The 12,605-nt window shown below is 44.0% G+C and overlaps 2 protein-coding genes across 3 annotated transcripts; one reads left to right on the top strand and one right to left on the bottom strand.

Moving 5' to 3' along the window:
• Positions 1–1,381: 1,381 nt before the first annotated feature.
• On the top strand, positions 1,382–9,730 carry trip6 (thyroid hormone receptor interactor 6). Of its 2 annotated transcripts, none has more exons than XM_063469960.1 (11): positions 1,382–1,576; positions 1,932–1,978; positions 3,811–4,024; positions 5,140–5,243; positions 5,340–5,453; positions 5,573–6,160; positions 6,332–6,425; positions 6,534–6,703; positions 6,815–6,993; positions 7,106–7,226; positions 7,716–9,730. In XM_063469960.1, exons 3-11 carry the CDS (start codon positions 3,820–3,822, stop codon positions 7,845–7,847), a joined length of 1,707 nt encoding a protein of 568 aa, XP_063326030.1. In that variant the 5' UTR covers positions 1,382–1,576; positions 1,932–1,978; positions 3,811–3,819; the 3' UTR covers positions 7,848–9,730. The 2 variants fall into 2 exon arrangements, with proteins under 2 accessions (XP_063326030.1, XP_063326029.1); XM_063469959.1 differs by having other exon boundaries at positions 6,329–6,425.
• A 1,278-nt stretch (positions 9,731–11,008) lies between these two features.
• sst5 (somatostatin 5) lies at positions 11,009–11,756 on the bottom strand. The gene is made up of 2 exons (XM_063464531.1): positions 11,485–11,756; positions 11,009–11,365 (listed from the first exon to the last, which is right to left on the bottom strand). The coding sequence occupies exons 1-2, from the start codon at positions 11,605–11,607 to the stop codon at positions 11,195–11,197; spliced, it is 294 nt and encodes a 97-aa protein (XP_063320601.1). The 5' UTR covers positions 11,608–11,756; the 3' UTR covers positions 11,009–11,194.
• Between the last annotated feature and the right edge of the window lie 849 nt (positions 11,757–12,605).

Raw genomic sequence — 12,605 nt, 5'->3', positions numbered from 1 at the left:
AGATTGATAACAATATCAAGGTTTTTTCAGTGAGAGATGAAGAAGCAGCCTCGGTGCAAGTGATTTTTTTCAAAAAAGATTTTTAAAAAGTGCAATGCTTAAGCGAGAAAAAGTTGCTCTAGAAGGAGGTTGCCTAAGAGTGAAATCAAACGAGGAAAAGCAAGAGTCATCGAACAAGGTCATACAGTGGCTAGGATTTACAGCGGCTGCCTGGGAAAAAAGTTCCTGTTTACTGATTAATCCAAGTTTGGCATTTGTGACAGTGACAGAAGTGTGCAGATAAACAGGAGACGGAATGAAACTGTAATGTATTAAACCCAAAATGAAACATAGCGCTCTACTCAAGTCTGGAGCTGGACACCAATACTGAATCACCTTCACCCTACCCTACTCTCTTCACCCAACTCTATGTTGACAGTTCTCGTGCTGCAGCACGATAACGAGCCCACACGCAAAACAAAGGCAAATGAGTGCTGAACGTCACGGTCTTTGGTCCACACACGCGATCGTGTTGAGATAACAACATCGGGTATCAGGTTTTGCCCAAACCTGTCAGCACAAGCGCTGTTATTAAACCATAAAAGCAAGAGAAAAAAGATGTGGGGGTCATCAGGGTAGATGCACTGAAAGATCCAAATTCTGACTTTAACTAATTGTCACATAAGTACAGAATTAAAGTTTAAAATGGAATGGAATCTGGTCAGATTAACTTTGATTTGTTAACATTCAATTTATAGTAATATAAAAAGCATATTTTCCTTTATGGCTAATTATATGATCTAATAAACCTCTAATTTTATATAATTCGTCTCAATTTTACTCAAAGTGATTGTTTCATGTTTATGAGGGACAAAGAAACTTTGTTGTGCACAGGAAAAACTACCCTAAATGATAATACAATATCTGCTTAATTGTGCCATTTTTTAACCCACTTTCCCCAACTTTCTGGGTTTTCTTTAACTGGATGATTGAGCATGCATCAAGACATTTTGATTTGTATAATTTTTGCCATAGTCACCTTTTTGGGGGAATTCTGGTCATATCATTTTATTGTAATCTACTGAGCTTCTCTGTTTTACTAAAGCTGGCCTGTTATAGCTGGTGGTAATGTTTCGGGTGCTGAAACACATGACTTTCCCACCTTGTATGATACTGTATCCTGAAGGGAAGCAGAGCTCAGTGGCGGTCTCAGACTTAATAGAATCTATATACTGGTGTAATTACATATGTGGGGTTATTCTGTTAAAACTTAGCAGTCTGGTATCTATGTTATGTTGGGGTTTTGAGTGTATTCTTGGGGGGGGGGGGGGGGGGGGGGGGGGGGGCAGCCTGTAGATGTGACAGACCCCCCACGTCTCCGTGCGCGCGCACGTACACGCGCGCAGTAACGACGTCACACGGTGGGAATGCAGTGAGGATCTGCGGCCGCCGCTGCTGCTGCTAAAGGCCTCTGGATCCGGGACAAAGTAGGTTAGCGACGCCGAAGCAGAAGGAAAGTTTCTCCGGGACAACTTTCCCCGGCCTGGGAGCGTTTGGATGGAGGCGTAGGTCGTGTTGGTGTGGCTCATTTCACACGGTATGTGTCGTGGTGCGTTTTGGCTGGCTGCTTTGTTTCCTGTTCGGCTGAAGTTAGCCCGAGGGAGAGGCACGAGCTTTGCTCGAGTTCAAAACAGGCTAGCAAACAAGTAAACAAGGCTGTTACTAAAGTTAATCGCGGCCGGTTAGCCCCGGTTTGGAGCGCTTAAAATGGTGTGTGTTTTTACATGTGTGGGGTACGGAGGACAGTTTTGGACGAGCAGCTGAGCAGTTTGTCTTTCACGAGAGAAGAGAAATGTTAGTGAGCGCAGAAAAGCAGAACAAACATGTCGCTCGTGTGTCTGTGATGTGCCTGCTTGTTTCCTCACTAACCTGCTGTGTTTCTGGGTTTTTAGATGACACCGAAGGAGAGAGGAGGCTCTCTGTAACGGTACTGTGAAAGGTAGGAGACGATCTGACGCTGTTAGTGTTATATAGCACAAAATAAAATGTATACATATTTACAAAAAATGTTTCCCGGTATGACTTCAGTCATTTTGTCTTCCTCTTACTCCGTTTAAGCAGCACAGATCGCCACCTTTTCAGGCGACACTGTGTCAGATGAGTTAACGCAAACAGAGCAGCGAGCTTCAGAATAAAAGCATAAATGTTACAAAATAACGACCTGTGATTAAAATTAGAAATAAATAACAGATTAAATTAAAATTTAATCTGTTATTCTTTTAATATTGTATGTTACTAAAGTGCTTCCAGTGCATTTCATTTCGATTTTCCAAAAATCCCGGATGTCCTGTGCCTCTGTTCCCGTTTCCTTCACGCTTCTTGCTGCAGTCAGCATCAACTTTGACATTTCACGGGTTGCTGCGCCTCCCATACAGCCCAGCCCAGCTCACACATTTAGCTTTGTGTTTCACTCCACATGAAGAGGTAACAAGACGGTCTAAGTGATATAACAGATGAGATTAATTTCCTGTTCTGGATCCTGGGATTTGAGTGCGCGCTCATCCGGATTCAGACAGGGGGTGTTAAAACGGGTCGTCAGTGGAGGTGTTGGGTCACTCTTTCTTCCACGTGGTCAGTGTGTATTATCATGTAAAGTCCATCCTGACATTGTGTTGTTTATTGATAAATGACTCCAAATCTTAATATAATGAAGGTATAGGGGAGGGGGGAAAAGATTAAATCTAGTGTTTGGGAATTGTTTTTCTGTGTGACTACCTCATCTTCTCATCCGTCAGTATAATCCTCTTGTGATGGCCACACGACCCACATACAATCAGTCTGAGTGGGCTATTAATTTCTCCACTCTGACAGTACGTAGATGTGATTCGCTGTGCCTCTCAGTCCATTTTAGCTTTGTGTCTATAGCTTGCATTCATATGTGTTGGCTCTTGGTTTATGTTGTCTGTAGAGTTTGATGAGTCAGCTATATTTGTATTCTGTAAAATGATGAAAGCGCACACACCAAAGTGATGGCCTGAAATCTGTCTGACATCAGTGTTATTACAGTCATATTTGCTCAAAAATATACAATACAGGTAACAGTAAAACATGTCAGATGTTTTTTTTCTTATGTAACAGGAGCGGCTTTACACGTGCAAGTCAGCACTTTTTCAGCTCAGCTGTGAGCTTGTCCTGAGAATACATAGTATATTGTTATGAGCCAGGTGTTTATGCGTATACAGATACATATCACGGTACAACATTTCCTGCCACGTTTTTGTCCCAGCTTCATTTGGAAATAAATGATACTGGTGTGTAAACATGAAAAGACAATAACTATTGTGGCGGATAAACAGACGAGGGGTAGCTGCAGATTTGCACCTGTTTATGTCACTGTACATCTGTGTGTGTGAACGGGTGTGCTGGGGATCTTTTCCGTCACCGTTTGTGTCGTGAAACGCACAAAAACACACTCGCACATGTTTTCAGGCGTGTACGATCCTGCTGGAAATCCCCGAGCCCTGCAGTCCAGCTTCTCTCTTCCTGCTCTTCAACCAGAAGCCCATTGTTCAATCCGTGTGTGCCCGTTGCCATAGGAAACAAAGTCTGAAGCATCCCTTAGTTTCCATTGGTTACCTCCGGCATAAATGCGCAAAACAGCCACAGCTGAGCTCAAATACACAAATTAAGCCTAAAAGCATAAACAATATACCAGGAGGTTAAAGTCAATTTTCTTATTATTGTTGCAGATTAAAAGCATGTATCAGTCATATTGTATTAATGAACTTTTATGTACAGAAAAATGTGACATAAATGCTTGCATCACCTCAGACACCTGCCATGTCCGGTCCCACCTGGCTGCCACCGAGGACTCTGGACAGCCCAGAGCGAGCCGCCCCCCAGATGTCCCACTCTGCTGGTGGAGCAATTTATCGAGCCCCTATGAAGAAGGGCACGCCCGATTTCAGACCAAAATATGGTCCTTACGATCAGAATGGAGGAGGAGGAGGGATGGCCAACAGGTACATGGCAACTGGGCCCACAGGTAAGAAGGCTACTCGGCACGTGCTGTATCATCCTGAAAGCATCTGAAACTCAACTCACTGATGTTTTTATGTTACAATCAGGAGAAAGGAGCTGTAAAATCATAAAACTCTATAAACTCTGCATGATATCCATCCTCTGCTACTGATGTGCAGATGTTAGGCTGAATAATGATCCCTTCCTGTAGCAGTTCTATTTAGGAAGGCTCTACCGTCTGAGTTCACAAATAAAGTCTGTGTTTACCGAAGTCTTTTTAGTATTAAATGTCAAAAACTTGCTTTTTAAATTTGTAAAAGTTTCTGCTGGCCTCTGAAATACACCGAGTGTGTGGCTGTGACCCTGTTTTCTTCTATCCTTTTTACATGGTGTCATATCACATCGTCAGAGTTTTAGAAGCGGAGATTGTGGTCGAAGCAAGGTCTTTTAATTTGAAAATTGACCAGATTCTTTATCCTGTTCCTGTGTCTGACATCTTTCTCCCAGTGATGTCCTTTTTTTCTTTTCTTTCCCCAACCAATCGTAGAAGATGGCTGTCCCTCCCTGAGCCTGGCTCTGACGGAGGTTGCTTCCTGTTAAAAGGACGTTTTTCCTTCCCACTGTCGCCAGTTGCTTCCTCATTAGGGGTTTGATTGTAGGGTCTTTACCTTAAGGAATGAAGTGCCTTGAGGTGACTCCTCCCTGTATCTTTTGCCTCCATTTAAAAAAAGGAAGCCTTGGTATTCTTAAGTGATACAAAGGAGAGATCCACTTTGGGGACACTCCTGAAACACTGGTGTATTTCAGGGGTAAAACAATGAGAATATTTAGAAGTAAGTGACTAAAAGTCTGATAGAAAAAATCTGATGTGGCTATGCTGGAATACTGACTCTTCACTTTTTTGTTTAATTGGAAACAGATTCAGGACTGTAGCGTTTCTTACTCATATTAGAATCATGACTGAAAGATCTCTCGTGGTTAATGTGGGTAGAACGAGTGTTTCAGCAACCAGCGATGCATTGCATGAATGTCAGAGCAAATCTTTTTAGTGAAGATCTGCTTTGTGATGTTGTGCTTTAAAAAATTGTTGTCAAAGACGGTTTTGGATTCATTTCCAGTATCTGTTCTCTAAAACATTAGGTGGACCCATGCATCATTCATCTGGTGATCACTATTACCCGTCTCCACACGGTCCCAAAGAAGACCGCAGTTGGAGCCCTCACATGGACAGCTACGAGATGATGGTGAGTGGACATGTCAGTAGCTTTGCCTACAAGAAACTAAAGATTTGAAGGGTTTCAGAACCAGCTGACATGTTTCTTATGCTGTTCTGGTGTTAGCATCGTGGCCCAGAGAAGCCAGCAAACTATCACTCCAAAATCGATGCTGAAATTGACTCCCTCACCAGTATGTTGGCTGATCTGGACAGCCACCCGCAGGACTCCAGCACTCAAGTACGGCAAGCTTGATTAGCTCAAAATGATTTACATGTACTTAATTGATAAATTAAACAATGAATAATGTTGATATCTCTCTTTATTTGCCTGTTTATTCATTCTCCGCCTCCCCAAAGCTCTATGACAACGTGCCTTACAACAAATACCTCTCAGCGGATCACTACAAGCCTGCACACCAGAGCGCTGCCCCTCCTCAGGGTCGCCCATCCATGAGCTACAACCCTCACCCCCAAAGCCAATACCACCCAGCACCTCCCTACCCCAATGAGCATCAGACACCTCAGTACTCCACCTCCCACCAGCAGGACTACTACACCACTTCTACCCCTAAACCTTACCCTCAGCCCGTCCCAGCCTCCTACACCACAGCGTCCACTCCTACGGGGCCCAGGTTCAGCGTCCAGGTCAAGACAGCGCAGCCAGTCACCTACTCTCAGACAGGGAGGCAAGCTGAACAGGCATACACTCCGCCTCCTCCTCGCCAGCACGTGTCACGACCCCCGCCCCAGACTCAAACCGCTCCCCAGGGCTGGTACCCTCCACATCCCGGCTCACAGGTTCAGGAGATGCACTCTGAGGGGGGGTATAAGGGGAGCGGCTCAGGGTCTGGAGGAAGAGTTAACCAGCTTCCAGTGTCTAAGAGAGCGATGGAAAATCAGACCGGGCCAGCAGCCGCACAGGGTCCGGGTTATCAGTCGAGCAAGGTAGAAACGCAAATAAGCCATTTTAAGAATATAAAGTGAGCTTTGGAAATGGAGAAGTTGTGGAAAACTGACTTAAAATGAAACTGCTATTTTGTTCATACAACAAACACAAATTGATTTGTAGTCCAGGTGTTCTGTTGTGTGATTTATGTGTCCTCTTTCCTCCAGCAGGGGGCAGCAACGACCAGGCCTGAGGAAGAGCTGGATCGGCTCACCAAGAAGCTGGTGTATGATATGAACCACCCGCCTGCTGAGGACTATTTTGGTATCAGTTGTTACTAGTGGCACATCACAGGAATAAATCTAAAAATAGTTTAAGAGGAAAGCTCATCTTAATGACTTTTTTCTTGTCTGTTTCCATGCCGACATTCAGGTCGCTGCGCCCGCTGCGGAGACAACGTGGTCGGCGATGGCAGCGGCTGCATCGCCATGGAGCAGGTTTTCCACGTGGAGTGTTTCACGTGTATCACCTGCCACGCACGTCTGCGAGGGCAACCCTTCTACGCTCTCGACAAGAAGAGTTACTGCGAGAGCTGTTACATCGTACGTGAATGAGCTGTTTTCATATTTCCTGAAACCAGAGACATTTGCTCTCCCTCGTCTTTCAGTGGTCCTCTCTCACCCCTGTTTTTATTTCCATCTGTTTTTCTTAAGAGCACACTAGAGCGCTGCTCAAAGTGCTCCAAACCCATTCTGGACCGCATCCTGCGAGCCATGGGGAAAGCCTACCACCCTCGCTGCTTCACGTGTGTCATTTGTAACTGCTGTTTGGACGGTGTGCCCTTCACAGTGGACGCCACGTCTCAGATACACTGCATAGAGGACTTTCACAGGTAATCGCTGAACTGTGCGAGCTAAACAGCATTTGCAGGCTGCGACTCTGCACTGAGGCCGAGACAGGTGCTTAAACTAACTCTGAGCTTTGATGCTTGTTGTGTCTGACAGGAAGTACGCGCCGCGCTGCTCGGTGTGTGGGGAGCCCATCATGCCCGAGCCAGGGCAGGAGGAGACCGTCAGGATTGTAGCCCTGGACCGCAGCTTCCATGTTAATTGTTACGTTTGTGAGGTGAGCTTTCCCAATCAAGCAGATCTCTTGGCATATATCGAGGAAAAGCTTTATGAATTAGGGTTTCCCTTTTTTCTGAGAATAACAGGCATTTATGTTTAGCAAATATTTAAAAATAACAGGAAAAGGGATCAGTTTCAGGGAAATAGAGTAACAGACTCAATGCCGGCGCCTTTCCAAGGCAGAAGAAAGCCTGGTTACATTAAACATTACATATAATTAACACAGTGAACTCTCTTGTGAGAATAAAGTAGTTAATAAACATCAGCATGGCGTTGCTAATCTCTAAACTGCAGGTTTAGGTGGAAACAGCTCAGTGTGTTGACATAAATCAATCACAGTAATCTTGGGAATCTAAATTTGTATTTAAATGTGGACTTGCTGATCAAAGTGTGAAGTTCATCATATCTGACGAAGAGTTCAAAACACAAAACTAGGCAGTCCTTGTGAGCGTTTATCTGAAGTGACCGGAGTGCCTCTTTTCGTCAGGAATGTGGTCTCCTGCTGTCGTCTGAAGGCGACGGTCGAGGCTGTTACCCGCTGGACGGCCACATCCTGTGCAAGAGCTGCAGCGCACGCCGCATCCAGGACCTCTCGGCCAAAATCTCCACCGACTGCTAACGAATCTCTACCTGAACCTCCTCGCTCCCGGGCTCACAGATCCACGGACAGCCGGCACATTATTGATAGCAGCTTGTTCACTCACAGTGTCGGTAGAAAATCGTTACTTTTACTTCCTCCTCACTAGTGTTCGGCTTCTCCCGCTTCATTTCCTTTACTCTTTGGTACATCGTTTGTAATGTTTAGCTCAGCGTTTGTACGACAGTGGCCTGACCTGCAGGCAGCTTGGGCTCCACTCTATCATTCATCCACTCCGGTACTGCCCACATATTCCTTGCACATTTCATTTTATTTTATTTTTAACACTTTCAAAGACAATGAAAGCACACACGGATGTCACAGATTTCAATCTGAAAATAAGGATATTTTTCCAGATAAGGGACACACTTGATAATCAGGATTATGGTTTGTCTGAACCAGGCTAGAGAGTAGGCAGCGTTTTACGTCAAAATGCATATTAAAAGCACACAAAAACAACTGTGACTGTACATAACAGGTGGGTTTGAGTGAATCTGCTGCGGGTTGTTGTGGAACACGTGTAGCCTGTAGTGCAGTGCGGTGGCGTAGCCTGATAGAGCAGGAAATGTAGACGAAAAGAATGTGTAGCAGTTTGACAGCCTATAGCTTATTTTTCTTTAGAACGAGATTTGTCACGACAGATTCTTTGTCACGCTTCTCAGCATTACAGCATCATGTTACTAGTCGCTTACTCATAGCTTGTAATAAGACTCTTTTCTCTCTTTTTTTTTTTTGCCATTTGTGAATGTCTACGAAACACAATCTTTGTTTGATGCTTGTTTGTTTGATACTTGACATGTTACATTGAAAATGACGGTGCAATGAAGTCAAACTCACTTTGTCTAATGGAAAACAGGGTGTGGCTCACTTGCGAGGCATCCTGGTGTGCAAAAGCTCAAAGCCTCTTGTAAAGAGTTTGTTTAATGTGCCATTTGGGGAAACGTTAAAAAGGAAAAAAGCATTTAAAAGTGATAATCTGTTTAAAGGGGCAGATGAATTATGGATTATCGTAGTTACGGTGCGTTCACACCAGACGCCAAGCAGAGGTTTCGCTCATTACACTTGCAAACAGTCTACGAAATGAGGCGGATTGATGCAGATTTGTACCGGGCGGCGTGAAAAGACTTAAATGAGTTAAAATATTTGAGCTTTCACGCTGCAGAAGCAAATCATTCACAAGTTTTTAATGCGGCTACATTCATGCGAGCGACATGAAGCAAAACTTGTGTTTCTCGTTTGGTGTGAAGGCACCGTTAGGGGGTAATGAGTGCTGAATTTAAAGGGGACCTATTGTGCTGTCATTTTGAACTCAAGTAGAGCAGCTTTGCATGATTCAGTCTGAAATAATCAAAAAGTTACTTTCTCTGTCTGAGCTGTTTTTGCGCCTCCCCTTCTTTTAAAACCAGCTCTCTTCTGATTGGCTGCCCCTCACAAACAAATGGTTAGACCAGCAGCTGGCTTATGTGCCTATGATTAAGCCTTTTCTATGACATCACCTACAGTTTAGCACAGTAATTGGAAATAAAGAAGTAAAGAAAAGCATGATAGGGTCCCCTTTCTTTTAAGGTGATGACTTTGTTTGTCCCCCTTAAATGGATTTTTTTGTTTTCGATTACAAGTCTTCATTTATGGAGGCAAAGTAGTCATACTCTGAGCCTTTGGAGCTACAGTATTTGTTATAATTGTGTTTAACCTCTTGTCTCTCCGTCCGCATTTTGTACGTGTTTAACTTAAAGGGCTAGAAATGTGAAAGCCTTACCTCAAGGATGTCATTCAGCTCCATAACTGTCCTGATTTGAAACTGTTTTTGTGTTTCTGTGAATTCTGCTTTTGTTTCGGTGACACAACACGATCACTTTAAAACGCTCCAGTCGTCGGCGTCTCTTCATTTATCTCGTGATGCGCTAATCTGTTTTGTTTGTTTTTTTAACATTTCACAGTCCTCGCAAGTCACTCAACACACTGAATCACGCCAGCATGCGTCACGCTCCTCGGATCTTGGAGTTTTCTCTCCTTTTCAGTCACGGATTACGATCCTTGTTGTGGATTCAGTTTAAAGTGCTGAGTTGGAGCTCAGTGGTTAAAACGTTAGCAAAGAGGTGATTCTGGCATTTTAACAAACACCATCAAGTGCTGCTGATAACTAAAACAATCTTTTAAAACACTTGCAACCATCAGTGCTACACCTCAGCCTCGGTGACTTCTCAAGTTATCACAGTCACAAAATTTTCAGACAACTTGACCTTTGACCTTGAGTTTGAGTTCACAGAGATTCATCTGAAATATTCAGTAGACGCACCTTTGGTATCAGTTTGAAGCTCCCACGTCTCCTCGTTCTCGAGTTATCACAATCACGAACTTGGCTGAGGTCTAAAAAGTGGGCACAGGCAACAAAATTTGTGTGTTTGTTCCAAGCAAATAGCCACTTGAATTTTCAGAGTTACCTGATTTGGTTATCATTTGCATTTGAGGAGACAGTTGCAGCAGATTTTCAGTCACTGAATAAATTATAGAGATTTTACTCTGGATTTATGTGGTTTTGCACATATATGGAAGTCAAATTTAAAACGTCTTTCTTTCAGGTAAAACTAAATAATCGTAGTGTTACATGTTGCTCCTAATGCAACTGCACAGTGCTCTGCATGTGCAGGCAGTGCCTTTTTTTTTTTTTTTAGCTGTATACAACTAGGGCTGCACATTAAACATGCAGTTCAGTGAATTTCATGTATTTAAATCACCAGTTACCATGAAAGTCTCTGCACAGGTTTCAGACCCAGAATCCTTTTCTTCCTGCGGGGAGACTAATGCGTCACGGTGCTGTCCAGGTATTTGTTACATTCGCCAGGTTAATCAGTGTTATCTGTGATTTCTATAATGCTTTTTACACTGCAAGCTTGAGCCAGTCACTCATGTTTTCAATGGCTTTATCAAAAAAGTAACTTGTATCTATCTTTGAATGATTTCCCTCTAATGCTATCTGCTGCGCTGTGTTCAAAAGTAAGAAAAAAACAAAAACACATTACCAAAAGATGATATCGACTTGCATTGTGGGAAATGTAGGATCCAGGAAAGCTAGGGTTTGATGTAGACAGAATCGGGATATCTCATCGGTACCAGCTTCACAAAAAAGCGAGAATTCAGGATTTAAAATCAGAAAATTTATTTCAGAAGTGTGTACCTGCCGGTCTTGAAACATATAATTTTATTAGTCTTTACAACTTTTAAAGTATCTGTACATTTGTTATCTTACGGTAAATAATCTGGTTACCACAAAGAAAGCAAACATGCGTCGGCTGATCCGTTTTTAAAAACAAAAGCTACTCCTGCTGTTAACAGGAGGTGAAAGTCTTCCAGAAGAAGTTGCGGCAGCCTGCTTTGCGCTCTCTTTGGGACAGAGAGAGGTGTCGCCTCGTCACCTCCTCCCTGCCTCGCCGCGTCTCGTCTCCTCTCGCCGCCATCAGTTCAGCCATGAACTTCAGCAAGAGCCAGTGAGTCAGATCCTAAAGGAGGACAGAAATGGAGGGGACGGGGTTCCTCAGGCACTGCGTGGAAGTTCAAACACCTGTTCCAGTACAAAATTGTTTATATATATTTAGCTCCTGATGCAGTATTTACTCACCTTGTCATTTGTGAGGTCTGCTCTCAGTGTTTCTGTCAGCATGTCGCTGTATGGAGCCGTGCTCACCCGCACCAGCAGCACAGACAAACCCAGAGCCACGAGAAGCACCTGAGAGCGAAGCATCTCCGCCTCAAACCGCAGACAGAACAACTCAGCTCTTACGTTCCCTGACTTTGCTTTCAACGCTTGAGATGTGCAGTGCTGCAAAAATCCCCAAACTATAAGAAACCCTAACCAATCAGGATGTAGGAGGTGCAGGAGCTGAAGGGTATCGTGATGAGCTGAGCTGATAAATAGGCACCTTCATCTTCAAATCCTCCTCATCCTCAAGCCAACAAAAGGATGTGATTGGTGGAGAGGATTGGCTGTGAGGCAGTGAGGAGGTGTGTGTGTGTGTGTGTGTGTGGCAGAGGCTGTGAACAGACATGTCACTGGACAGGATAAGGTCATCACTGGGCACGATGGCGTGGACGAACCACCTCCCAAACCCATCCCACAAAAAGTGACAGAGGTGGTTTTCAGGCCGATCGGCACTCATGCTGCATTAAGTTTAAATGAGATCCATTAAATCCAAAAAACTGTGATTTTTGAGGTAACTTCTGCCACTTGTAATTAGCCACAGCATCTTTGCAGGGGTCTGGAGCGCAACATGAGCTCCGGACACCGTTCAGTGCTGCTAATAACACAGTGTGACTCAAATGTTAACGAGGCTGCCTGGACACAGCTAACCCGTCCAACACTCCCCCACCCTTCACGCTATCGTCACTTTGAGTCAATGGGGAAATAAAGGAGAAGAGGAGTTAACATCTAAATGTCAACTCGCCAACAAAACACTTGATGTAAGTGTTTTGTTTTGTGCATAAATAAGAACACAAGTGCTTCGTTCAACAAGGAGACAAAGTGAGTTTTTCTCGTTCGAGTGCTGTCGCCTTTAGTCTGGGAAGGGATTAGCGGGCATTTACGGCTGCAAGAGAAGCGATTCCAAACAGCGGGAATTTGCATCCATTACTCATGAAATGTGACCCGGTCGTCACTGACATCACAGTAACAAAACACAACGGGCTAAACTGATAACACTCAAACAGTTTTGTGTCTACACTGAAGATACTGGGCGATCCTTC

Source organism: Pelmatolapia mariae, linkage group LG3_W, assembly GCF_036321145.2.
Source record: "Pelmatolapia mariae isolate MD_Pm_ZW linkage group LG3_W, Pm_UMD_F_2, whole genome shotgun sequence".
In the NCBI taxonomy this organism is placed as follows: Eukaryota; Metazoa; Chordata; class Actinopteri; order Cichliformes; family Cichlidae; genus Pelmatolapia; species Pelmatolapia mariae.
This window is presented reverse-complemented; position numbering and strand designations above follow the sequence as displayed.

Coding starts and splice junctions, on each gene's coding strand:
- trip6 (XM_063469959.1), top strand. CDS start 3,820: ATGTCCGGTCCCACCTGGCTGCCACCGAGGACTCTGGACAGCCCAGAG. Junction 5,454..5,572: donor CGCAGGACTCCAGCACTCAA/GTACGGCAAGCT, acceptor GCCTCCCCAAAG/CTCTATGACAACGTGCCTTA. Junction 7,227..7,715: donor TTAATTGTTACGTTTGTGAG/GTGAGCTTTCCC, acceptor TCTTTTCGTCAG/GAATGTGGTCTCCTGCTGTC.
- sst5 (XM_063464531.1), bottom strand. CDS start 11,607: ATGCTTCGCTCTCAGGTGCTTCTCGTGGCTCTGGGTTTGTCTGTGCTG. Junction 11,366..11,484: donor CAGACCTCACAAATGACAAG/GTGAGTAAATAC, acceptor GTCCTCCTTTAG/GATCTGACTCACTGGCTCTT.